The sequence below is a fragment of the Medicago sativa genome, chromosome 1, assembly GCF_051527215.1.
Source record: "Medicago sativa cultivar Bolivia chromosome 1, Bolivia_mono, whole genome shotgun sequence".
Lineage (NCBI taxonomy): Eukaryota > Viridiplantae > Streptophyta > Magnoliopsida > Fabales > Fabaceae > Medicago > Medicago sativa.
In genome coordinates, this window is record NC_140749.1 from 3,827,656 (window position 1) to 3,854,608 (window position 26,953).

Sequence of the window (26,953 nt, forward strand, 5' to 3'; positions counted from 1 at the left end):
AGGAATGATACAGTAGCATATCATTAGAGGGAAGAGAGAAATGTTAATAGTTGCCCCCATTTTCAAACTCTTTTAATGTCACAACTCTTTTTTTTTTTTTTTTTGGTGGCCGGGGGTTCGAACCCGAACCTTGCATATTTTATGCATTGTTCCATACCAACTGAGTTAAACTCACGAGGACAATATCTCAACTATTTAACTATTGAGCTACATATTCGAAGGTTTTGTTATAGTTGTTTTATTTAAACTAGCGTGTTTTAATATTGTACACAAATAAATGTGAATGTCATACTCAAGAAAAGAGAAGGAAAAATATTTTCCATTTAAAAAAAATACATTTTTTATTTTATGTTATTATCAATCTTAGGTCTTGATGAAGCGGCATTTCCAATGAAATGTCTCACTTCGAATTCATAAAAGGTTTCAATGAGACACAATCTTTTTTGCCACAACTTTGGTCATTTTTTTTTTTAAGAACTTTGGTCATTTTATTTGGTTGGTGAATGTCATCCTCAAAGTATTTCACTATGTTTGCTAAGCTTAATTTGTTTGCCCTTTGGGTTATTTTATAAGTTTAGTATATCATTGTTTACATCTTAAAATAATATTTTTTTTTTAAGGATACATCTTAAAATAGTTATCATGTTAGTCGAAATCAGTAGATAGGAGATTAATCGTAAGGAACAGTAAGTAAGGAAGCACATTTTAGGGAAGGTTGCGCACATTAGACTTAGTCAACTGATCATACCGAAAAAAGGAAGCCGTAAGCCATATGTGGGACGCCAGCGCCACACTCCCCTTCAACAAGGAAAAACCAACACATTGCCCCCACAAATAGTCCAGCAAGGCTTAACACTATAAATACTCATCTTGTATGATTTTCTAAACACACAAGTGGAGAAAAAAAGGTTCTGTGTGTTTGGGTATTTTGCTTTTTGGATCCTCATTTTTTCTTATATACATACTCATGTTTGTTCAAACGATATGTTCTTTCAGGACATACTATTCTCTATCAACAAGGATCACATTGTCTACAATTTTGGAAACAAATCCTATTGTAGCGGTTAAGAAAATTTCGAATGAATCAAAGCAAAGGCTTGAGGGAATTCGTGTCTGAAATCGCCAACATAGGCCAGCATCGCCACCGAACTTTGGTTCAGTTACTCGGGTGGTGTCGCGGTAAAGATGACCTCCTGCCTATGCACGATTAAATGGCTAATGGAAGCTTGGACATGTACTTGTTTGATGAGGCAGATTAGCTGATTTTAGTTTGGCAAGGTTGTATGAACATGGTGCTAATCCAGGAAACAGTGGTGGGAACCTTAGGCTATTGAAGGATTTTGAAATCATATTTTCCTAATGTGGGACTGTGGGAGTTTTTAAGTTTTCCATGATGCTATATGTAATGGTGCAGAGAGTAGTTTTTTCCTTGGGAGTTCTAATATTTATATATAATGGTGTATAGAGTTTAATGTTATAAACTGATGTCACTGAGTTTGCTGGTAAGTTATGTGGCCTCAATGGCCACATGAAGCACATCAATGATGGCCTTAAAATCAATTCTCTAGGTATTTGTTTTCTTTATTTCTTCATCTTCAATATTATTTCTTCATCTTCAACTTATAACTCACAAGTTAAATTGTGAAGATGAGTTTCCATGTTGAAGTGAAGGAAGCCATAATTAGACATAAGAGGAATGCTAGGGACAGTTGCTTTTACACTCTCTCTTAAACACTTGCTCTTTTATTGGTCCAGAAAGCTTTATTAATTCGGTTTTTACTTGTTTACCTGCTGTACCTGTTGATCTACTTCTCATATAAGACAAAACATTCATTTAAGACAAAATACTCATTTATTTATTTATTTATTTTATCCGAAACACGCTAGCATTTCCATAAAAGTCAAAACACTCATTTATACGTACTTCATCTCTCCAAAACACACCTACCATCCTCCATACTCATATATAGTCTATACTTGCAGGAAAACTGAAATCACACACTCTTACCTCTCACTTTCACTATAATTGAAATCGATAGCATCCAACAAAAACTAATTATCATTTATTCACTTTCATAGATATGCTATCAATTATTTTTAAAGGCTGCTTATATAGTGCAGAAAATAATGAACAAGTATAAAAGGAAATTCATACTGTCATACACCTGAAGCAAATCCTGCAAAACAATTATAAGCTTACTGTTATGCTAAAGGGAGTAATATAGTCAACAATTATAAGATTTATAGAATATCAAAATTATAACCATACTGCCATACACTTGAAGCAAATGGAACAAGTATGAAATTAACTAAAAAGTTTCATAGAGACACAATTGATACTGATACAAAAACATTTATCAAATTAGGAGTTCAATCCTTTTACACAACAAATTCAGCAATCAAGTTAAACAAATGCCATGTCCTTTAACTTGTATGACTCTACTTCCTTGACTGAAAATTGAGAAAAGAAAATGAGAGAGATAATTAGTTGGTTACTCAAATGCAGCTCTAGAATAAACATGCATCAAGTTCAATATTGAAATCTCATACCACTTTTGTTGATGTAGCAACTGCTTCATCATTGATAGTATCAGAGGATATCACTGCTTCTTTTTCAACAAATGCAGACTTCATTTTCACATAACCACATCACAAAAACAACAATGAGAAATCATCTTAAATATGAATATTTTAAGAAAGTTTAGTGAAATGAAAATCACAGCAAAGCAATAAATTCTAACCTTTTTCACTTTGCCACTGCTTGTTCTCTTACGACCTCTCTCAATCCCACTCTTGATTCTTTTCGGAGCTCCTTTTGTGTTTGCTGGTTTAGGATCAAGTAATTTCTTGTCAAGTAAAATTTTCTTCCCTACATTTCCTCTGCTACTTTTCATCGATTGATTAATGATTGCACAATGTTTCAAGGCCTCCTCCATTGATTGACATGCAAAGTTACAACTCTCCTTGCTTAATGATCCTTCTTCCAACAATTGAATGGCCTTTTCATATAACATATCATATCTATCCTTATTGGAACACATATCTTCATTCGTCTTTCTTTTATGGTGCAAACTTCTAATATCCTTTGTCCATCTTCTCAGTATATAGTTTGATGGAACAGCAAAGATACCAATAAATTGGAAGGCCATCAATGAATGTCGACAAAGATAACCATTATACTGAAACAAGCGACATATACAAGAAATTTCCACTTTTGATGCATCCCACTCTACAACGAACGCTTCTTTCTTCTCAAAGTCGTATATTGTAAAAGAAGTGAGATGATTATCTTCATCCCTTTGCATAAGATGACATCCAGACAGTCCCATCACTTCAACTTGAAATTTTTTGAACACTTCATGTGTATAAACCATTGACATTTGCTTTTCAAAAGGTGATGGAGTCTTAAGAACAGGTTGCTTGTGCCATGTATTAAAATCAGCTTGCTTCTCTGCTTCTTCTCTATCCTCCAGAGCAACTTTATATTTTTCAACAAATTCCTTCAAAGTAGTTTTCTTGTTTACATATTTGTCGAAAAAGGAGTTGATGCTCTCTGATCTTTGAGTTGTTGACATACCACCAAAAAATGTATCTTTCATGTAAACAGGAATCCAATGTTCACGTTCTTCATACAACGACTGAATCCACTCATCATCAGACAGCTGAAATTTTTCTACCATTTCTTCCCATTTATCATGAAACTGTTGTATTGAACGGGACTTGTAAATGCACGAGTTAAAATATCCCATGAAATCATCATTTTCACTTATAACATGACCGAGTTTTTCAGGCACTTTTCTAAGTATATGCCAAAGACAAAAACGATGTCGAGCATTTGGAAATACCTGTCCAATAGCTACTTTCATTGCTCTGTCTTGGTCAGTTATTATTGCATTTGGAGGCTTGCCACCCATTGCCCTAAGCCAAGTTTTCATCAACCATGTGAAAGTCTCCGAGGTCTCATTTGCTAGTAATGCACAACCAAGCAATCTTGATTGAAAGTGATTATTCACACCAATGAAGGGAGCAAATGGCATTTTATATTTGTTTGTGATATATGTTGTATCAAAAGATATCACATCTCCAAACTCTTTGTAATCATCTATACCATTTGCATCCACCCAAAATACATTTTTCAGACGACCATCATCATCCAAATCCATCGCATAAAAGAATCTTGAATTTCGTTCTTGCATAAGCGTAAAACACTCCAACATTGCATTTGCATCTCCTGATTCCAAAGTCAGACGACGATCCTTATCTAAAAGATTTCTAATATCTTTCTCCGAGCAACCAACTTTCTCATACCCTCCGTGTTGTTTCGCAAGTGTGGCAAAAATTTTGCTTGGTCTCACACCAACATGTTGCAAAGTTTCAATACATTGCTTTTGAGCTTGATTGATTCTTCTATGGCAAGGAAAATAATGCGCATATGCTGGAAAAAGATCATGATTGTGATCTTTGATGAAGTCATGGATCACCCATCTGTCACCACAATTTCTTTTGATATGTAAGGCAGCCCCACATTCCACCTTCAAACAAGGACGTGGATTTTGTGCCGTCGATTCTCGTTTTTTACCATGTCTCGTGCAAGCATATTTCACATCAATAAATTGTTTAGAAATTTTCGAACGACGGCTACTTTTAGTGCATACACCAAATCCGACACATTTAGCATATCGAGCATAGAACGAATAAGCATCTTCTTGTGACTCAAATTCCATTCCAATGTAAGGTTCTTCATGGTTCTTAACCTCTAAATCAGCAACATATGATTCACTATTGACAGGCTCATTGGCAACACACTCTTCATTTTCATCGATAGGTTCCATTAGTTCCTAATATATGTATAAAAGAAGTAACAGTTAATTGATCATTACACACCAAAAAAAAATATTAAATACGATGTTTTGATACTGCTCTAGAAAATTAGATGTTTGATACTACAAACGGTCATATACTACACATAGGAGGCACACAAAAGACAATTTTTTTACAGGAAAAAAATACCTTACAAAAATGACGAATGACGTACAACACTTTTCTTCTCTTGATGAATTTGTAGATAAACACATATATCCACTTTCTGATAATTGAGAAATTGAAGAAAAAGCCAATGATTTTTTTTATTTTTTATAAATGGACAAATCACTTTGTAAAGGAAAATGGTGGGAGTAGCAGCTGTGAACTTGCAGCAGAGTTTACTTAGCGCCAATTTAGCTAGGCGCCAAAACGTTTGAGGTTCCAATAAAAAATACATAAAAAACAATTAAATGTTGTCTGTTTTCAAGAGCCGTGATTGAATTCTAAAAAAAAAAAAAAAGAGCCGGTAACTGAAAAAAGTTAATGAAAAGGAAGGTGAGGTGGACCAATGAAAGAGCAAGTGTTTAAGAGAGAGTGTAAAAGCAACTGTCCCTAGCATTTCTCTTAGACATAAACCATTTACATGTCTTTTCACAATAAAGAGTAGAAAAAAATATACCTTTTTAGACCTTACTTATTCTTTATTTAGAACTTCAAATTTTTGCATAGGCTCATTGGTTATGTAAAATTGGCAGGCTAAACCTCGTGCAACCACAAAAGCTTTGATCAAAGGGTTTCCTATGAATCTTCATGACTGTATTTTTGAACGCGCGAGTAATTAAATTGTTGTTCTTCTCAATACCATTCAATTTTTTGTTTTTTCTATTGCACCTCATTTTGATCCAAGCTGCAATAGTGACTTTAGTAAAAGAGTAAGGAGTCTTATGGGTAAACAATCGAGGCGTTGTCTTATTCTACAATCTTGCTAATCGAGGTTTCAACTATGGAATGAAAATTGAAATTAACTGATATACTATCCAGCTAAGTAGAGAATAAAGAAGATGATTGGAGGAATCAAGGAGAGAGAGGATGACTTCACACATTTCATGACTAACTACGGGCTTACGCTGCTTCGTGTGACTCGGCTGGCTTCTTGCCTGCTTGGCTCTGCCTTGCTAGCAGGTTCAGTACAATACCTTCCTCTTTAAACCACCCTTGTCCTTAAGGTTAAATGTAGAGTCCTACTCTTCACATACCTGGTTGAGCTTAAGTAATGGTTGTAGAATCAGGAACAATATTTTCTATTTTTGCTTGTTAGCAAATGACACACTGTTGCACAAATTGTCTAATTTCCTTCTTCATCTTAGGATAGTAAAACTGAACCAACATTCTAGAAGATGTTCTTGAAATTCCAGTGTAGCCTCTTGCTTACGAGCTATGGCATTCTAAGAGTATATTTTGAATTAATCCACAATTCGGAGCAGATTATCCTTGACAGCATATTGTTCATCTGATTGAGAATTGGATATGCATAGCTGTATTAAATCCTATATAGAATATAACCATTAGCTATGCTATCTTTAAATCCTCCCATAAAAAGTTCTTAGGCTCCGACCAAACCATCATGAGCACTCTAGGGTTTTGTAGAGACTGATCTATTAAGCTTCTCAGACTATTTTGATCATGATAATGAATTTTTGACTAAGGTGGCAGTGTCTAAATTTGCTAAAGCTTCAGTGGTTGCAAATAGCTCTCTTGAGAAATAAGCAATAGGATAACTCTGACTCTTGTCCCAGATGCATTAGTTTCAAGAACAAAAGGTTAAGAGAAACCTGCAGGAAGTGCTAACACGGGAGAAAGTGTCATGGACTCATGGTTGATTTCAACTTGTTATGTGACAAATCTGCTATGCTGAAAGAATTAGGAGTTGCTTATTGATTGTAATTCTTGTGGCAATTATTTTGGAAGATGTCAATACATCCGTTACGCGGTTAGTAGTTCGATATGAAAGAGTCTACCAGGAAGCCAAGTGGGAACAATAGCTTTTTATTCGATACCAGTACGAGATGCAGAACTTCAACTGAATGTATAATTCGTGTCTTTTTCAAACTTATAAAGAGTTTATGCATTTTTTTCAGAAATTTCCATTACTTATCAACACTGTTTTCTCAAGGTATACTGAAATTAAAATAATATACCAGTTATTTAATAAAGAAGATTTGCTCCTGTTTGTTTTTGTGGTGAATGCAAGCTTAACGTACGTTTTCTCTAAAGCTACAAAATGTAGCTTCTTCATTTTCACGTTAAATCTGTCTCGGGATGCGAAAAATGCAAATCCATCGGTATTGCAAACAAGCTATTAAGTTTCAGGTCTGAGAAATTGTGCTCATGCTGTAAAAGATTATGAGTCATCATGCCTGGTTAACAAAAACTTCCAAACTTTCCCAATACCTAAAGTTGCCAAAACAAAATCAAGTGGATTTCAAATCTAATGCTAGCACGGTTTCAAATTCCATTCTGATCAACATGATTAGAAATAACATTTTAACCATTGTGAATTGTTGTCTTCCAAAGTAGAAACATCAAATGATTGTATAATAGTCCAAGCCAAATAATTACACGAGTCATAGATAAAAATATTTTACAGATAAACAAGTTTCAAGTTAAACTCAATACAGTTGCCTCCTTGGTTCATTCCTTCCTTCCTAACAATGTGCACCCTTGCCATTGTTATTGCTTTATTGTCACGCAACACAATTTCACAGAAGCATTTGTCATTTTATGTGATCTTGCTCTTTTCGGTATATGTTTTATTCTCATTTGTGGCAACATAAGATGATAGAATGGGACATCATTTCATAATTGTGAAAAGGGGAAGGTTCAGATTAGAATTATACCTTGTAGTGGCTATATACAAGGTTGATATGTTTTGTGAAGTAAAGGTAGAAATCTTTAATAACAATCTTTGAAATATGCTACAAAAGCCAAGAGTGATGTCATACACATAACATAAGAATATGTAATAGTTTTAAGAGTTAAATAAGTTTTTGGTCCCTATAAAATTTTCTTCAATTTTTGGTCCTCCAACGGTAGTTAACAACCGTTGTCCTTCTGGCTACCACTGAGCTAGTTGTACTTAACTGCAGTTGGCTCATCGGTATTGAACTACAGACGGAAAGACCCAACGGTAGTTAACTACCATCGGAGGCAAAAACATATTTTTCATGTGTTTTTAAGAAACGTTGGAGGTGAGAAAAGCAATTTCCAAATTTTGTTGAAAATCTTAGTGGAAATAGATCGGCCCGGCCCAATATGCGATATGCAGCCCAATTAGAATAGTTTGTGAATGGGCCACCTTATATAAACATCCATCCATCCTAACCATTTCTCCAAAACTAGGGTTTGCAGTTTCAGTATTCATTCACTGTCTGTGTGCGTGTGTGTGTTGCTGCCGCCCCCAAGCTAAATCTGCAAACATGGCTACCCAAATGAGCAAAAAGCGAAAGGTTTGTTTTCAGATTCGTTAATCTTAATCCAATTCATCTCTATTAGTAGTGATTTCTTAATTATTCTTAATTTGACAATTTGATTTGTGTTGTTGTTGCAGTTCGTCGCTGACGGAGTTTTCTTCGCTGAATTGAATGAGGTTTTAACCAGAGAGCTTGCTGAAGATGGATATTCCGGTGTTGAGGTTAGGGTTACTCCCATGCGCACTGAGATCATCATCAGAGCTACTCGTACCCAAGCTGTTCTTGGTTCGTAGTCATTAATTTACAAATCTGATTTTATTTATTTTTGTTTTTATATGAATTTAAATGGTTGAATCTGATTTATGAATTAATGATTAGGTGAGAAGGGAAGGAGGATCAGAGAACTGACCTCAGTAGTCCAGAAAAGGTTTAAGTTTCCTGAGAACAGTGTTGAACTATATGCCGAGAAGGTTAACAACAGGGGACTTTGTGCAATTGCACAAGCTGAGTCTCTTCGTTACAAGCTTCTCGGAGGTCTTGCTGTTCGCAGAGCCTGTTACGGTGTGTTGAGGTTTGTTATGGAAAGTGGTGCTAAGGGATGTGAGGTTATTGTTAGTGGAAAATTGAGAGCACAAAGAGCCAAGTCCATGAAGTTCAAGGATGGCTACATGATCTCATCTGGCCAACCTGTTAAGGATTACATTGACTCTGCTGTTAGACATGTTCTTCTCAGACAGGTTAGTTAGTTTACCCTATAACAACCTTGTTGGTTTGGTTTGTTATTGATTTATTTATGTTGCTAATGATGATTATTACCTTTATTTTGTAGGGTGTTCTTGGTATTAAGGTGAAGATTATGCTTGACTGGGATCCTAAAGGAAAGCAAGGTCCTAAAACTCCCCTACCTGATATTGTTACCATTCACACTCCAAAGGAGGAGGAAGAGTACATCAGGCCTGCTGCTGTTGTTGCAAATGATATTGAGGTCCCTGTCCCAGTCCCTGTTGTTTGAGAAAATGTTTTGAGTGTATGGTTTGACATTTTTGTTACATTTAGTGTTCTTTGTCAGACTTTTGTAGTTTTCGGTTCTTTGTTTAAGATTTTCGCAATTTTTAGTTTCAGACTTTCCAAGATAATGTTATACTCAGTTGCAAGTATTTAAGATCTTATTGTTAATTTTTATTACCATAATTTCCTCCCGTGTATTATGTTCCTTATCTAATATTTACATCTTAGTTTTGTTGATGATATATTGAGGCATGTTCTAAGAGTATATGGATTTTTGCATATTTGGTTTTATAACAGTAATCTATCTATCGAGAGTTTGTAGAATAATATGAAAGATCTTTAGGTTTTAAGGCAAGATATTAGGAAACTCATGTTCTGAGATCATATCGGCAATGTGTTGTGACCTACATCAATGATTGATCTTGTTATTTGTTAGCTATTGTTCTGAAGTCACATCTGTAGTTCTTGTTGTGTTCTTAAACATTGTGGTGTTTCCAGCCAAGTCATTAGTAAACTTAATTTCATTATCCAATGGTAAACTCATCAACATTCTTTTTTTAAATAGTCTGTTATCGAAGTAAAATTTTGGTCTGATGGAGTATATGGTTTTACTGAAATCTTAATTCTATAATTTTAGTAACAAATTAGTTCCACTACTTGCTATGACAATTGTTTTTGTCAACTGCAATGTCAGTTTTTGCTCAAGTTTCATTTGTGGTCAACTAATTTCTACTGAAGTGCAAAAACATTTACTAGCTATTCATATAAGTGGTTAGCATTCTAATAAGTGTGGTCATTGGGTTGTTTAGGGTCCAAAACTTTGTCTATGTTTTCTGTGGTGCAAGGCCAGTTTATTTAATTGGATTTAGGCTATGTTTGGATTGATGGAAAGTGGTGGAATGGAATGGAGTGGAGTGGAATGGAGTTAGATTCCATTGTTTGGTTTTGTAAAAAATGGATGGAATGGAATGTGATGGAACCCATTCCATCCAATACCACTCATTCATTCAATTTTTCCTTCCTCCCAAATTGGGGTGTATGCAATGGAATGGAATACATCAATAATTCGGTTACAATCTTATCCCTACTTTTTCTATACTTCTTACCTCTTTTCTCCTCTTCCCCGTTTCTTCTTCTGTCTATGTGCATCCTTTCTTCTGCAACTCTTCACCGTCTGTTCCTTCTATCTTCTTGATATTATCCTTTGTTGTTGGCTAAAATTATGTTCAATGGATAGATGAAAGTGGTAGTAATCTTGATTCAATTCTTAACTTTATTTTTTTTATTCTTTCGTAACTTCATTTTTTTTTTATTCTTTGGTGATGCATATATTTGTTAGACTGGATATGAATCCTGACCGTGCTGCTTGGAATATTGTGGTATCCTACATGGTCTTCAACGTTGCATATATAAAGAACAACACCATAACTCAATTTAGATCTTCAATATTGACTCAAAATTGTTTATTTTTTCTAAGGACCTTGACAGAAAAAGGAGAGTTTGAAAACATGATGTCTTTATATATGTGAAGTGTATTGATCGAGTCAAGTGGAGAATTCAACATATTAATATTTTTTAAATCAAGGTTAAAATTGGAATAAAAAATATATAAGCCTTAAGGAAAACAATCAGAGTTTCTAATTGGACCTTTAGGAAAAACAGTCAGAAGTTCTATAATTTGTACAACAGGTTTTACAATTATTTAAGGGAAAAAAAAAATCAAATTTTGGTCAAGAAGTAAGAGGCAGGTTGAACAATTGCTATATCTTTAACTTTTTTTTTCTTCCCGTGACAACATAAACTGAAGGGTTATAAAATTCTAAAAGGTTACATTTAAACAAAACAAAATAGAGAAATTCTTATGTGAACTCTTACCCAACATATCATTCTTACACCCAATCAATTAAAAATCTAACACCTTATTAAAATAATAAAAAAAAATTAATATCAGAATTTTTTCTCATTATTTTTAATATTTCTCTCTCCTTTTTCCACTTTCTTTAACCGACAAAAACCACTCACCACAATTTATGTTTCCATTTTCTTAATTAAAATCACACTTTTTTTTAAAGTTAATAACACGTGTCATTCTTTTATTGGTTGAGTGTAAGAATGATGTGTTGGGTAAGAGTTCATTCAAGAATATCTCTACAAAATATTCTTGTGTTACTAGTTTTGCTTCATACTTAGAATAGGAAAGGTGGTTGTTTCTGTTGCTGGATTTTTGTGTTGCTTCACACACATACATTATCAAATGGCAACCCTTGCCGAACAAGTATCCTTATGTTGCTGAAATTGCCATTGCAACCAATAGCGGGGTTCATAAATTAGTCACAATTTGTCTTTTTAAGATAAGCTTGAAACTCTCGAACATCAAATTAGAAGTTAAAACATCCCGGCTATATTTGACACATAGATTGTATCATATTTGTTTTAGTTTAAGAATAATTATGAAAACTAAGCTATGCAATGAACAAGATTAGGGTTGGTTAAAATTGGTCTCAACCCATTTCTCAATTGCACTAATAAGTTATAGGATTTTTGATTGATTGGTTCAAAGTTTTTTAGCTTGTAATCGGTGAGTCAAACAAAGATATTCCATGAATTTTTTATTTTTTGTAGAGAAATGTTGCTTCTGTTCGGAGTGGTTTTAGTTTTATGGTTTGAAATTTTCAAAAAATCACTATATAAAAACAAGAAAACATATAAAATAAATGACAAAAAATATCAATTTTGACACCAAATGCGTACAAGCGTCGTGTGAGACATTGTAGTGAGAACTATCTTGACAATATTCATGGTCATGGACCATGGTTAGTTTGACCTATGAATCATATTACATCCTTTGAAACAAACAATATTATATTAAAATAAAGTAAGTTTTTATTATTTAAAACATACAAGATTATGGTCGTGTGTGAGGCATTGTTGTGATCGGAGGTGACTACAACCGTTGAAAGATGATGGTCGGCGGTGGTTGATAAATTGGCAATGACTTGTTAGTATTATAACAAAAAGTAAAAATTATAACATATTAAAATTAAATAAAGATTGCATTAAAATTAAGTAAAAACCTAATTTGAGATTAAAACAAAAATTGTTTTTCATTTGAGATTTAAGTGAATGTTTTTTGTTATTATGTTTTTTTGTTATGATGTTATTGATTCAAAATTTTCAGTATTGTTTAAAAGTGATTATATTTGTGCCATGTTTTTTTTTTTTTTCTTCATTAAGAGTAGATTGTTTCATTTTGTTACCTATAAAGCAGATCGGCTTCTTTGTGTCGGAAGATGACTAAATCATTTGTATGTCCTCGCATGTATTTCCTTGTGCTGGGTTTGCTTCAATATCTTTTCCTCTAATAAGTGTAGAGGAAATATGTTTAAAGGTCTTGTGAGTTTGTTTCTGTTGTAACACTAGATTTGCCATCTACAAAGCAGATTGGAATTCATTTGCCAATTTTGTGTCGGAAGATGACTAAATCGATTTATTTCCTCCGTTTCAAAACACATTAAATTTTTATTTATTCATGCGGTAATGTTGAGGGATAATATATTTTCTATCATCCTTTTAAAATTTGGAATCGGATGGTACTAGAAATGCAACACTCTAATTTTAACATTCACTATTTTATTGTGTGAAACTTTGATCCAATAAGAGAGCGGGCGTTAAAGAAATGGTCAAAAGAATTCTCTATTGTGGTTGTCTATCATGGCTTTAGGAACTATTGACTTCATCTGTAGATTTGTACAAAAAAGAAACATCGAAATCGCATTCAAGAAATATTGAAGAGCTAGATAATCAAATCAAATGAACAAACACTGGTATGAGAGATTTGGGTGAGGGACACTTGTATTGAATTTGAAACTATGAAATCCTAGATGGTTAAAGGTTAGGACTGATCGTGGTTTGAATTTTATAAGAAATTGAAACACTAAAATGGTTGCGAAAAACCAAACCGACCTGCAATTAAACCAACATATTTTTGTTAAATCTACTTCCACACAAATACGAGCATAATACTTCCCAATTCCCATGGCCGTGCATCAACGTATTTGTGTCCACTTTCACCATTTTGCCATTTTGATTCCCAATGAAACTGAATACTTTAGAATCATAATACTCAATCGACAATGCAGAGATTCTCACCCGCATTACAACTTTTTGAATGGTGTCACTTTGTGGGTGAAAGTTAGGGCTCCATTCTTTCACAGTCAAATAATGGTCATATATGAACCATGTGTCATTCATCAGTGCAGCATGTTGATCGTCTTCATTAGTAAAATTAATCAAATAATAATTCAAGGATTTTAAGCTATCATTGATTCTATAAAGAGGCAAAATGATAATTGAATTATGATTAATATAAATTATGGCATGTTAGGAGCTAACTTAGTTTTTTTTTTGGTATTTGACTGGTTAAGATTGTTGGTAAGTATGACCTGTTTTGAACCTTGTATATGTAGTTCATAAAACTATATAAAGTCATGAGTTGTAACTCAATTAATCAACAAGAAAGTTCATTTTTACACCTAACATGGCATATTCAAGTAAGTTTTATATTTCAATTTTTTTATATAATGCATATACAAGTAAGTTAAAATGTTATTAGATGTTAATATATATTAAATATATATTATATTAAATATATATTAACATGAATGTTTTGTAAGTGACATTACATTCAAGGAAAAAATGAAAAAATTCAAGGAAAAAATGAAATAAAGTAATTTAGCTACAAATTTGATAATTTTTCACAAAAGTGACCTTGAGCGTGTTTAAGGAATGTGATTGCCCAATGCCTCATATTAGATTCTGGTTAAAGCTCAAATATGTCTATATAATACAAATTTGTGTGCGTAATACAAGTTTGTGTGTGCGTGCGAACGTGCATGCGTGACTTTAAGGATAATAGGTAGAGTCGTGACATTTTTTATTTTGCTACTAATAAGGTACTTGTGTGTTTGCATAAATATCTTTTAAATTTGGAGAATGTTCGCATAAAAAGATTATCCTTATAAAGAAATTCGACAAGACTGTCGTAATGATGTTATACATACAACATGATTTGATCTGTATCAGTTTGTAGCTCCTGATTATGAACAACTTCTACAAGTTATGGCCTAACAACCAGTAGCAACTTTAGTGTCCGTTGATGAAGAATTTGATCATTTTAATGATAGTGAGATTTATGAAGGATCATGCGGATCCAAAGTGAACCATGCTATTGGTTTGATTGGTTACGTTGTAAGTGGCGATGGAAAAAAATATTGGATAATTGTGGGAATTAGGCTACATGAAATTGGTAAGGGAATTGGATCTCCAGGAGGCCAATGTGTCATTGTAGATTCAATAGTTATTATCAGAAATTCCATTGGAAAGAGTAATTTGACCAGAAAGCTATCATTTCCGCTAGTTCCAATAAGATGAATATCAATGGTTTTCCTTTGGTCATAGTGGTCATCTTCCTCATCTCAAGGTTACGATTTAGGTTTGAGATTCCTTACATCCCACTATAATACCTTTATACTCCCTTCGTTTTAAAACAAGCTCTATTTCTTTATTCCAAAATATAAGCAAAAATGACCAATTTTTATGTTATTTCAAAAAAATAATCTTTTCCAAAGTACAATTAAATTCAATTTGTTCTCCTTTCTATTCTCTCCATAATCATTAACCAATAAGAATTGTTTTTACATCTTTTCATGAAACTTATTTCAAGAAGAACAAAAAAAATTATACCTAAAACTACTATGTTTTTATTTTCTTAATAAGTGTAAATTTGTGTTTTTTGCTTATAAATTGGGACGGAGGGAACAACTTCTTATTTGTATTGAAATAATCTACGGTACTCCCTCTGGTCACATTTATAAGCAAAAAACAACTTTTTAAATTTATTGAATAATTAATGTATTCAGACACATTTATTTGTCAGATACATTAGCTATTTAATGTACCTATCGTTTTTTTCTTATAAATGTGATATGAATGAGCAACAAAGTTCTCATTGAGTTTAATGGAAAGACACATGAGCCAACAACAAGTGGACACGTGGAAGGAGTGAGAAATGTACCGGTTAAGAATGTGGGACACAATAATGACAAAATCATTGGGCATATGAATGATACGCCGTAATTAAATAGAGGAAATGGGATCGGTATGAGTCGGAATTCAAAGATGCGTGATACATTGATGATTTAGAGAGGAGTGCAAGAAATATGGCTTGGTATGTAACAAATGCCAGCAAGATGATCATAATACAAAGATGCATATTTGAAGAGGGTGATATTAAATTTTTTAAAAAAGAGACGTGAAGTAAATTAGTACTCCCTCCGTCCCGGAATATCTGACCAATTTTCTAAAAAAAAGTGTCCCAAAATAACTGAGTCATTTCAATTTTCAATACAACTTTCATCATTCCCAATACAATATAACACTAAATAATACTACTTTTATCATTTCCAATACAATATATTCCACTTTCCCCTTTATTTATACATTTTTCTTAATCTGTGTGAAATGAGCCAAGGGCTCAGATAAATTGGGACGGAGGGAGTAACAATTGACATAGCTTTGAATAGAAAGTGAAGATGATTTCTTTTTCTATCTCCTTTGAATTTTTTATTTTTTTAGTAAATTAGCAAATCAGTTTCATGTCAATTTTTCACTCTCCTTTGTTTGGGTTTACATGTATTGTTTTGTCATCTAGTTTTTTTGAAGGAAGGAGGAAGGAGTTGTCATCTAGTTATGAGGTGTTTTAATCGTGAATGGTCCAATTGTTCGCTATTATAAAGTAGTGTTTTGGTGAATTAGCATATATACTTTTTAACCGTAAATATTGAGCTTAAAATGAATCAACATAATGGAATAAGTTAATATCATTTAAAAAGTTATGCACGCACGCACGCACACACATGTATTGTATAGACAAATTTGAGCCTTAACCACTAAGTTCCGTGCATTGGACAATCACACACCTGAAACAAACTCAAAGCCATTGTTGTGTATATGTGTTAAATCAAAACTTAATTTTTGTAAAACAAAATGCATTTTTAAATAATGTCAATTTATTTTCATCAAAATATACCTAAATGGAATGTGCCTACTTGATTTTAGAAATTTGTAAAATACATATTCATGTCTATTGAAATGATTTGTTGCTTGTTTATTTTCATCAAAATATACCTAAATGGAATGTGCCTACTTGATTTTAGAAATTTGTAAAATACATATTCATGTCTATTGAAATGATTTGTTGCTTGTGATTTGTAAAATAATGTGTTTGGGTATATTGCTTTTTGGATTCTCGTTTTTTCCTATATATATATATATATATATATATATATATATATATACTCGATAAATGCTCTTCTCCCATTTAGAATTGATTGTTCCCGTGAAAAAGCCGAACGTGAGTTAACTCGTATAAGTGTATTTTTCAGCATGAGTTAACTCACGTTAGACACAAATGACAAAACCAGATTGGAGAAGAGCAATTCTCTACGTACTCATGTCTAATCAAATGATTTGATGCTTGTGGTTTTGTCTTGCATCCGTGAGTTTCATTAAACAATGCAACTAATGTATGTTCAAAGTTTAAATCAATCTTTCTACCCTTTAACGAAAAAAATTACCAATATTAACGACATTAAAGATATCATTGTTGTGTATTTGCCATGCCAAACTATAGCGTGTTCATGTTGTGTAATGTATTTGATTTAAGATATATTGCACATTGCTTTTTTGTAAAAAAAGATGTTAGTGTGTATTTGCTTCGCCCAAAAGATATACTACTATGTATGTATGTGTAAGCTATATGTAAACTGCATCTTAATATTAGACCTTTTCATCACATGTTTATAGTAACATTTGCCACATGTCACTTGCTAAAGGCATCCACCTATTAATCAACAATTCACAGGTACAAATATTTAGCTACTTTTAGCTTTCAGCAAGATATGGGACCGCAGAGTAAACTAGGCGGGAATTCAATTGTTTTGAAATTCAAATCTTCACTAGAAAACAAAATCAGTTTTGTCTGATCCATATATTCCACAATTTGACTCTTTCCTCAAATCAAGGCTCAAACTCCTCTATCTCTGCCACACATTTTCCCTCAAAGTTTCAAATGAACATCACCCTCATTCTACATCCTTCATTCCTTCCGACTTCTCCGATTCAATCCTTGGCAGAGATCCATGGCTACTTTCACCAGAAGGTATCTCTCTATCTCTCTCTCTCTCTCTCTCTCTCTCTCTCTCTCTCTCTCCCACCCCCCCTTCTCTTTCATGATGTTTTCTTTTTTGCTTTCTTTGTGCAGAAAAATGGTGAACCTCAAAATCAAAGAAATGCCGAGTGCGATGAGGAACGAAGGTAGCAATAGCCACATCAAAACCCCAAAAGAAAGCGTTGTTGCCGATTGCGGAAAGCGAGTCTCGTGGTTATTGTGGATTTTCCCATCAGATTAGCATCTATCATGGTTTTTTCCTCTCTTAAATTCCCTTAAATTTCGTTCTCAACTTCACTGAATATGTTCATGGATTATTGTTTTGATACATTGACTGTATGAGTTTAATGTTTTTTTTTTTTCTTCACACAAGTTGTAGAGTTAATATCTTGACATTTGTATAAATGGTGTTAATGGTTGATGATTTGTTTTTGACTTTTTATTTTGCAGATACAAAGTTTTATGTTTTAATTCTAAGCTGCTTCACAAGGTATGAGGCAGCGTGCACAGCTGTGGATGCAGGCTCCGACCCCTAGGTAAGGTGGTATGTGCTCCAGTATATATATTTCTACATCTTCAAATTCACATTTATCTCTCACTCTCTGTTTTCTTCGCTTTGTTTCCCTCTCTGTTCCAACAAACACTATGGTGGCAGACTGGCAACCTCTAGCGTGGAGGTAAGGGTTCTATATTTTTTTTTACAAGTTTTTGTTCAATGTTTTCTATTTCTGATTTTGTTATATGTTTTCTGTTTTTGATTCTTTTTCCGATTCATAAATTTCATAATCATGTTTAGTTACGTGTTCACCTTTTTTGGTCGCTCGATATTAGTATGTTGTTTCACTTGAAGAGTGATTTGAGTGTTATAAAATTTAAAACATCTAATGATTGGAATTGTTTTTTTAAATTTAGGTGATTTGATTTTGAATTGAATTTGAGGAAGGATTTTAAACATTTAGGTAAGTTTTTTTTTTTTTTTGACAGATCCTACTATGTTGACAAGTCATGCTTAATTATATCAAGATAACTTTTTTGAATGAACATGGGTTTAACTTCCAGAGAAGAAGAATAACTTTTAAAGATCACATTTTTTTAAGAAAATATTGTTGTGTGATTAATGGAAAGAAAAAGATTATAAAACCACGAGTTGCTTAATGATTTCATGTTGTAATTTGAGATATATTGCTCATAGTTTTTAGTCCAGACATGGATATGAAAAGAAATTTGATGGTGTTGAATTGAAATTTTCTTTTTATTGGGAATAGGGACGTTATTAGCAATTTTTACTTGCCAAAAAAGAATGCAGTCTCTGAACTGAACAAATCCCTTTATGGCATAACTGGTGTTGTACAAAATCTGTAATTACTCATTGGGTTTATGTTTTCAAAATATAAGAAATCCACTCCTTCATTCACAATCTGTTATTCAAGCCATGTATTTATCCGCATGGATTGGATAACCAAGATAACAATCAAGCATATAAAGAGACCTCAATAATGCCTTCTTAATGTTAAGTTTGATGATCTATAGATTTTTTTTTTTTTAGAAGTAAAAGAAACTTCATTCAAACAAATGCTAGAATAGCAACAGTGCAATCAAAAGGGTCATGCATCGGGACATTTCTAATCCATATTTTGATCTCAATATTAGTAATAAAGATAACTAAATACTCGCTAGAGAAACATCTAGAAGTTTTTTATTGAAAGGGTACATATAGAAGTTTGATGCTCTATGAATATCTAAACTATTTGAGGATTTTAAAAATAAATCTCTAAACTAAAAAAATAAAATAATTAATAAGGTCTCTAAGCTAATTTTGTTTTTGAAAATTCGGTTTTTCATTACACTCTTGATAGTCATAAGGCCCTGATAACAAGAAGGTCATAATAACAACATATGTATTGGTCGGGTGGGGACTTTATATGGATTTTACATACGGGAGTCAAAAAGAGATATGTTTATAAATGTGTAGGACTTGCAAAGTTGACAAAACATGGGGTTATAATATATATTATAGAGTATAAATCTTTCTTTATATTTATTAGAGTAATTTGTCACTCTGCACACAAAAAATACGGGGGGCAATATGATACATTATATGATCGAAAAATTAAATATAATTTTTTTTCTTTATTTTTTTGAGTTACTGTTAACATTTTAAGAAAACAATTGCATATTCTCTAAAAAAAATTGCATATATCATATACCAACATATTAAAATATATAATTGATGTATAGTAGATTCTTTATCAAAAAAATTGATGTATAGTAGATTATCATTCTCAACCAGTTATTACAAATATTTTGTGATTAATGTCTTAACTCTCAACGTTTAACATAAAGTATCCCGTGCATTGCACGGGCGTTATTACTAGTTTACATACAATTCGTACATAAACGTGTTTTAAATTCAAACGAACCAATTAAACTAGAAATTAGACAATGGTCACATGCATTAAAAAGAAAAAAAAGCAAACAAAAAATGAGACTCATAAAATTGTGAAGCTGAAATTAATATGATAATAAAAAAAAGGATTTTTGAAAAATTTATACTTTTAATTGAAAAAAAAAAGAAAGTGTGCTAACAGAATTGATTGAGTTGAGTTTGTAGAAAGAAATGATGAAATGCGCATGCGTTAACGGTGGTGGTTCTGCTATTCTTCAATCATCTTCTTCTTCATCAATTCGATTTCAATTTCAACAACAACGCTATTATCATCATCATCAACGTTATCTAAATCTTCTTCGCTCTCGTTCCTTATCCTCTTTCTCTCTTAACGTTACACCGCACAACACTGAAGAACTTCAACTCTCTTCTTCTTCTTCTTCTTCTTCTTTCTCCAACGACGCCGTTTTACTTCCAATTCAAGAACAAGAAGCACAATCATCTCCTCCAACTCCCGATGAAGATAAAGCCACTACTAAGCTTAAAAAAAAGAAGAAAGATCAAAACCACGACGATAACATCGATAACCGCTTCAAGCTCCGTAACGGAAGAGAGGTTTGTTCATTCTTACTTTTTCAATTTTCAATTTCACTTACTTCCATTTCAATCTATTAGATGTAAGTAGTTACAATAATTCGTTAACCAGTTAGTTAGTAGTTACAACAATAATTAGTTAGGATACGCTGACAGTGTAAAGTTAACTGCATACTAATTAATTAAATTTAGTTACCAATAGCAGTTTGTTACAACAATTAGTTACACAATAGTAGTTAGTTACACTAGTAGGTTAAGTTAGATTAGTTAGCCTCCATTTGCTAAAAAATAGCAGATAGCTGATAACCTTCCTTATAGCGGGGAAACTAGCTGATTGAATTTGTAGTGTTTGGTATGCTGTAAGCTATAAACTACTTGAATTAGCTTATCATAGGCCACTATGAGCTCGTGAAAATAAGCTATATGCTCGTGTAAAAATGATATTTATGAAAAAAGTCTTTTTTAATCATATGAGCTTATAAGCTATGAGCTATAAGCCATAAGCTCAAGTTTTTCTTTTACCAAACATGCTCTAAGTTAGACTAGTTAGTTGTACTTATTGGCTACATAAGTCTTGTTTGTTGTACCGTTTCATGTAAACAACAATTATCTCGTTGATCAGTATATGTTTCGATATTTTTTCTCGTTTTATGAGTTCTGTCAAAAATTGTAATAGTTTTGATTCGGTTTGTAGGTTTTTGAAGAGAAAGCGTATCTGGTTGGTGTTGAGAGAAAAGGTGAAGTTAGTGATTCATTTGGTATAGAAGATTCTTTGAGTGAATTGGAGCAGTTAGCTGATACTGCTGGATTATTGGTTGTTGCCTCTACTTACCAGAAGTATACCATTTCTTCTTTTACTCTGCAACTTCAATTTCAAATTTGGCATAGTACATAGATATCGTATCTGGAAGTGGAATATTTCAGGTTTCACCAAAGTGATTATTTTACTGGAACGTTTCAAGTTTTCACATAAATTGGCCCTATCCAGATTAACAACTCCATTAAATGCTATATCATAAGTGCTTAGCATATAAGTGCTTATGTATATGTTATTCTTATAACAAAAGATAAAATAAAACCAAATTGTTTTCATATAAGTTATAAGCTGTTTTCATAAACTATCTTGAAATAACTTAATTCAAACATGTCTTACAATCACATTATAATATTGTTGTTTAAAATCTCTTTGCATTGTGGTAACACATCAAAGACATTGAAACAGGATTGGATAATATACAAGTAAAAAAAAAAATTATACTGTCACCGTGTAGTTATTAAACTCTCCTGTTGTTGTTTATTGTCATGCACTTGAGTGCTGCTTTCCTTTTGGCTATATGATGTTGTTGTTGTATCTCATTGCTTATTTTTTCGATTCTTCTTTATATGTTAATAGAACATTGCATGGTCATGTTCGTATACTTGGCTTTATATGTACCTTTTCTACTTTACCCAACCATATTTCCATTTTTATTGTGAGTTTGGTTGGAAGAATATGAGAATTTAACTGTGCCCCAATGATGGAGACATTACTGATTGCTATGCAATATTTTTCCTCAGACTCCTCTGTTTTATCATGCCGATGATAATTATTAATTGAAGGGTTTCATTAAAAATATCGTTGCTTTGCATTGCACAATATTGTTTACAGGCAGGCTATAACCAATAATCATGTCTTTGTTCTCTTTGAAACATTTCAATTGTTAGAGACATGTCTCAGTTCCCTTTTTCTTCTCCTATCGGGACAACATATTGCCATATGACTCAGTTTCAGACTTAATCTAAATGTTACAGGCTTGCTTCTCCAAACCCTAGGACGTACATTGGCTCTGGTAAAGTTTCTGAAATTAAGAGTGCAATTAATGCATTGGACGTTGAAACTGTGATATTTGATGATGAGCTATCAGCTGGGTAAGGACTTTTTTCTAACTGCATATTTCTGTTAAGACTATTTTTTCATACTACCATTTATGTTTACTAGCTTTGATTTGAGATAATTGGAAGTTGGAACCATAAGAGCCAAGTTGCTTTTGAGGATTTGTTTAAAAATTTGGTTTCTAGTATAAGCAAGTGATTATTTGGAAACTTTTAATTTTCAGTAAGATGGTGGTGAGGTAGCTCAGACTATGTTACATATTTCGTATTATTTTCCTTTCTGTTTTTTATAGATCCAGACTGTTCTGCTCCACTTTGCATTGTATCGGTCCGCTACAGTGACTACACCCAAAATGAATAATTTATTATTATAGTTGCATTGTTGTGTAAGGAATGCCATTCTGAATCTCGCATAAAATTACTGATCCCTGCTGATCCTAGGCAACTGCGCAACCTGGAAAAGGTTTTTGGTGGAGATGTGAGAGTTTGCGATCGAACTGCTCTAATCCTTGATATATTTAATCAGCGAGCGGCAACACATGAAGCATCTTTACAGGTAATTATAAATTAAAAAGGAGGACTTAATTGACATATAAATGCAAAAGAGGACTTTCCTATGGTATTTTATGTTTATATTATCACATATTTAATTTTTTTTTTTTTTATGAAAATTAATTAGTTGATCATTTACTCTAAAAATTACAATATTATTTTTTGTTTTATTTTGAAATATAAGTCCCCGAATTATATATTTTGTGTTATTACCAGAAACAGAGCTCTGGCAAATAGGAGAAATTTAGACCCCTATTCTGATACTCTACCTTCTTTTGATTTCTAGGTTGCATTAGCACAAATGGAATACCAACTACCTCGTCTAACAAAAATGTGGACTCATCTTGAGCGTCAATCAGGAGGACAGGTGAAGGGAATGGGTGAAAAACAAATAGAAGTGGACAAGCGTATTTTGCGTAACCAAGTAAGCATACATTATTATCTGATCATTGTCAAATTTATCTGCAAGGCTACAAAAAATCAGCTTCATTCAATTGTTTTATTGTGATGTATGCTAGTGCAATACTATGATTCGTAACTTACCAGTTTCATACATTGTGCATATCTCTAAAATTTGTGGTTATTTCTGTTCCCTAGAACTTTTTTTCTTATAAACATATAATGCATGGGCTTTGACAGATCGGTGTTCTTAAAAAAGAGCTAGAATCTGTTAGGAAACACCGAAAGCAGTACCGTAATCGGCGTCTCTCGGTACCTGTGCCTGTGGTATCCTTGGTTAGTTTTGCAACAGTCCATTTTTTTAGACTGATATTGCCTTTGTATTATGGTAATGTAAGCCTTATAAGATGATGATATATGCTTATTTGCCATCATTTTAGGTTGGTTATACGAATGCTGGTAAGAGTACGCTTTTGAATCAATTAACTGGAGCAGATGTTCTTGCCGAGGATAAACTATTTGCAACTTTAGATCCAACTACAAGGAGAGTACAGGTCAGTAAAAATTTACCTGGATAATATTACATTTTTATTCACAACCTAGACATTGTTTCATTGTTGAATGCTTTCAACTATTGTGTATGCACTTCTAATTTGTAATGAGACTCAAATATCAACTTCTATTCTTTTCTTAATAAAGAACTAGTCCAAAATTCTATATCATCATTTACCTTACAGCACAGTCATTTCCTCTGTTTACGGTGTCCCTTGGTTGTGGGATGATAAAAATTCGTTGTAAATGATTTTTTTTTTTGTTATCATGCAAGAAACCGAGTCTTGTGTGGGTTGAATTTTAGGATTTTTAACATGTTGTTCTTTGTTTATATGCTTTTATCCAGATGAAGAATGGAAAGGAGTTTCTCCTAACAGACACTGTTGGTTTTATTCAGAAGTTACCTACTACACTAGTAAGAAAGATACCTCTGTTACAATTGATTTTGCTTTGGGTTGTATACAATTGATATTTAGTATTATTTTTTGACATTATTTACGGAAAAAAATTTACACGTTGCCATTTTTTCTGCTCTCTGCAGGTTGCGGCCTTCCGAGCCACACTGGAGGAGATATCAGAGTCATCACTTTTGGTGCATGTGATTGATATCAGGTTATATATCAGTAGAAGTTCTAGGAGTCATTTTATTTATCGAGAAAAGGAATTTAAAAGAACTAGACAACTTCTGGTGTTGATTTACAACATATCTCATCAATTATTTTCATGAATTGCAGTCACCCCCTGGCCGAGCAACAGATAAATGCTGTGGACAAAGTTCTGTCAGAACTGGATGTATCATCAATTCCAAAGTTGATGGTTTGGAACAAGGTATTGGAAAAATGGTTTTGTTGGTTTTCCTTTACACAACTATTGCAGTTTGTCCTTCAAGTTTTATAATGAATTCATTTTTGAATTTCTTCATTGATTCATTTAATGAACAATATCATGACATCCTTTTTTTTGTTGAGAAATATCATGATATCCTTGTTAACTCCGAATTAATTCTATTCATAACACTATCAAAACCTATACCACATTATTTGGGATGAAATTGTCACTTACGGCAAGGACTAGCTTAAGGACTGAGACATTTGAAAGCAGAGTGATCAAATAATTTATTGAGATTATTCTAGTTAAACGTCTATTCATGTTCTATACACGAATTGCTTAAGCCTTTAGGATAGCTTGTTCATAAATGTTTTCAGAGCCTCTCGTGACCAAGTGGTCAAGACTCAAGAGTTTGATCATTGCCACCCCCCATTCTAAACTGCAAAAACAAATCAGCCGAAGACAAATGGATCAGTGCATTGTCCTTGTTTCGAACCAAAAGGGCTTGCGTGAAAAGACATGTTATAACAATAAAACCATTCACATGCTTATTTCTTCTAGGATAGTTGATTCAGGACGGCAACAAGAGGGAATATGACTATCAATCTTAAAACGTTGTCATGCTGGCATTTTTATGCATCGTTTCTTTTTATAATATCATATCGTTTAAGATCTTCATTATTGTTTATTGGGAAATAACCATAATGCTTTAAAATCAATTCCTGGATTATGAACTGCTTTTGGTTCAAAACTGGCTGTCATTTGAATTTTGTTCATCAGTTTCTCACAAGGCAGATATGCATAAAGTAAGCGTAGCGGAGACGACGATGTCGCGTTGGATGTGTGGTAAGACTAGACGGGATAGGATTAGAAATGACAACATTGGGAGAGAGTTGGGGTAGCACCTATAGTAGAAAAGATGGTGGAAAATAAGCTTAGGTGGTTTGGGTACGTAGAGAGAAGACCCGTAGATTCTGTAGTAAGGAGAGTAGATCAGATGGAGGATAGTCAGATTACAAGAGATAGAGGAAGACCTAGAAAAAATATAAGAGAAACTATTTGGGAAGATTTAGAGATCAATGAGTTGGATCCAAATATGGTTTATGATAGAACATTATGGCGTAATTTGATCCATGTAGCTGACCCCATTTAGTGGGAAAAAGCTTGGTTGTTCTGAATCAGTTCTTCCTTCACCGGCTTTACCGTGCACTTGAATTTTAACTGTTACAGCTTGAACATTCTGGCATATCTTTTTCTTATGGCAGATTGATAGGGCTAGTGATCCCCAGAAAATCAGGCTAGAAGCTGGAAAAAGAGATGATGTTGTATGCATATCTGCCTTAAGTGGCGATGGCATACAAGAATTCTGTAATGCAGTTCAAGACAAACTAAAGGTACGAAGTTGAAGCCTGTTTTAATATGATTTCGATATCATGTGGTCCATTTGTTAGAACTATTTACATTTGCTGGTTAAAATTCTATTATTCTTTAACAGGACTCCATGGTATGGGTGGAAGCTTTGTTACCATTTGAAAATGGGGACCTTCTCAGCACCATACACCAAGTTGGAATGGTTGAGAAAACTGTAAGTAATTAATTTATCAATTGCTACCTGTTGATCATAGTCTGGCAGATTCAACACTGTTTAGAGTTTTCTTATTTGTTATCGTTGGATTTCCTGACATTTTATCGGATTCGTATATAGGAATATACCGAGCAAGGGACATATATCAAGGCTCATGTGCCCCTACGTTATGCGAGGTTGCTTACACCTATGAGACAACTGTGTGTACCACGACCTTAACTTTCTTAAACATGTAAATATGTTTTTTTTCAATATTAACTTTCATACATATCTGTCACTAGGTGGTGTAGAACACGATTAATATAGTTTTGTATCAGTAATGTTTGAAGCCACCTGCGAGATATACAATTATAATGACTTGCAGCATAACAGGTCTTAACTCATGTAAAACTGTACATATTTTTATGTAATTATTGAAGTTAGATTAGCAAGCCCTTAAAAATGGGGACCGTGTTGAAAGCGTTGAAGGATGATAGCAATGCAAAGTGTGTTGTCATAGTACATATTCAACTCTTTTTGTTTTTTAAATTAAATACTCCCTCCATCTCAAAATAATTGTTTTTGTCTTTGACACATGTCAATGCACAACCTTGACTATTAATATCTTTAATTATATATTAGCGAAAATTATAAAAAGTTGATATTTTGAAAAATATTCATTGAGACAAATCTAACAT

General features: G+C 33.1%; 3 protein-coding genes and 2 long non-coding RNA genes across 5 annotated transcripts; 4 read left to right on the forward strand and 1 right to left on the reverse strand.

Annotated features, from left to right (window-relative positions):
• Positions 1 to 883: 883 nt before the first annotated feature.
• Positions 884 to 7,074, forward strand: LOC146951827 (uncharacterized). The gene is made up of 2 exons (XR_015032377.1): positions 884 to 1,568; positions 5,559 to 7,074. It is a non-coding gene; the product is annotated as an uncharacterized LOC146951827 (long non-coding RNA).
• Positions 2,440 to 4,832, reverse strand: LOC146951828 (protein FAR-RED IMPAIRED RESPONSE 1-like). The gene is made up of 4 exons (XM_085741053.1): positions 4,714 to 4,832; positions 2,742 to 4,176; positions 2,551 to 2,628; positions 2,440 to 2,451 (listed from the first exon to the last, which is right to left on the reverse strand). The coding sequence occupies exons 1-4, from the start codon at positions 4,830 to 4,832 to the stop codon at positions 2,440 to 2,442; spliced, it is 1,644 nt and encodes a 547-aa protein (XP_085597179.1).
• Positions 7,075 to 8,194: 1,120 nt separating the features above from the next.
• LOC146951829 (small ribosomal subunit protein uS3x) lies at positions 8,195 to 9,464 on the forward strand. Its single transcript, XM_085755208.1, has 4 exons — positions 8,195 to 8,309; positions 8,411 to 8,558; positions 8,652 to 9,010; positions 9,103 to 9,464. Exons 1-4 carry the CDS (start codon positions 8,280 to 8,282, stop codon positions 9,283 to 9,285), a joined length of 720 nt encoding a protein of 239 aa, XP_085611334.1. The 5' UTR covers positions 8,195 to 8,279; the 3' UTR covers positions 9,286 to 9,464.
• A 7,895-nt stretch (positions 9,465 to 17,359) lies between these two features.
• LOC146951830 (uncharacterized) lies at positions 17,360 to 19,298 on the forward strand. The gene is made up of 5 exons (XR_015032395.1): positions 17,360 to 17,499; positions 17,602 to 17,760; positions 17,959 to 18,044; positions 18,164 to 18,185; positions 18,421 to 19,298. It is a non-coding gene; the product is annotated as an uncharacterized LOC146951830 (long non-coding RNA).
• A 793-nt stretch (positions 19,299 to 20,091) lies between these two features.
• Positions 20,092 to 26,718, forward strand: LOC146951831 (GTP-binding protein, HflX). The gene is made up of 13 exons (XM_085755218.1): positions 20,092 to 20,509; positions 21,183 to 21,325; positions 22,280 to 22,396; positions 22,802 to 22,916; positions 23,199 to 23,336; positions 23,552 to 23,647; positions 23,752 to 23,865; positions 24,210 to 24,278; positions 24,405 to 24,475; positions 24,598 to 24,691; positions 25,957 to 26,085; positions 26,187 to 26,276; positions 26,397 to 26,718. Exons 1-13 carry the CDS (start codon positions 20,126 to 20,128, stop codon positions 26,493 to 26,495), a joined length of 1,659 nt encoding a protein of 552 aa, XP_085611344.1. The 5' UTR covers positions 20,092 to 20,125; the 3' UTR covers positions 26,496 to 26,718.
• The last annotated feature ends 235 nt before the right edge of the window (positions 26,719 to 26,953 follow it).

Bases quoted from the DNA above. Each gene is read 5' to 3' on its own strand.
- LOC146951829 (XM_085755208.1), top strand. From the start codon at position 8,280: ATGGCTACCCAAATGAGCAAAAAGCGAAAG. The intron at 8,310-8,410 runs GTTTGTTTTCAG...TTGTTGTTGCAG, and splicing joins AAATGAGCAAAAAGCGAAAG to TTCGTCGCTGACGGAGTTTT. The intron at 8,559-8,651 runs GTTCGTAGTCAT...ATTAATGATTAG, and splicing joins TCGTACCCAAGCTGTTCTTG to GTGAGAAGGGAAGGAGGATC.
- LOC146951828 (XM_085741053.1), bottom strand. From the start codon at position 4,832: ATGGAACCTATCGATGAAAATGAAGAGTGTGTTGCCAATGAGCCTGTC. The intron at 4,177-4,713 runs GTCACAAGAAGA...ACGAAATTCAAG, and splicing joins TACATTGGAATGGAATTTGA to ATTCTTTTATGCGATGGATT. The intron at 2,629-2,741 runs GTTAGAATTTAT...GTGAAAATGAAG, and splicing joins GCAGTGGCAAAGTGAAAAAG to TCTGCATTTGTTGAAAAAGA.
- LOC146951831 (XM_085755218.1), top strand. From the start codon at position 20,126: ATGATGAAATGCGCATGCGTTAACGGTGGTGGTTCTGCTATTCTTCAA. The intron at 20,510-21,182 runs GTTTGTTCATTC...TTCGGTTTGTAG, and splicing joins AGCTCCGTAACGGAAGAGAG to GTTTTTGAAGAGAAAGCGTA. The intron at 21,326-22,279 runs GTATACCATTTC...TAAATGTTACAG, and splicing joins GTTGCCTCTACTTACCAGAA to GCTTGCTTCTCCAAACCCTA.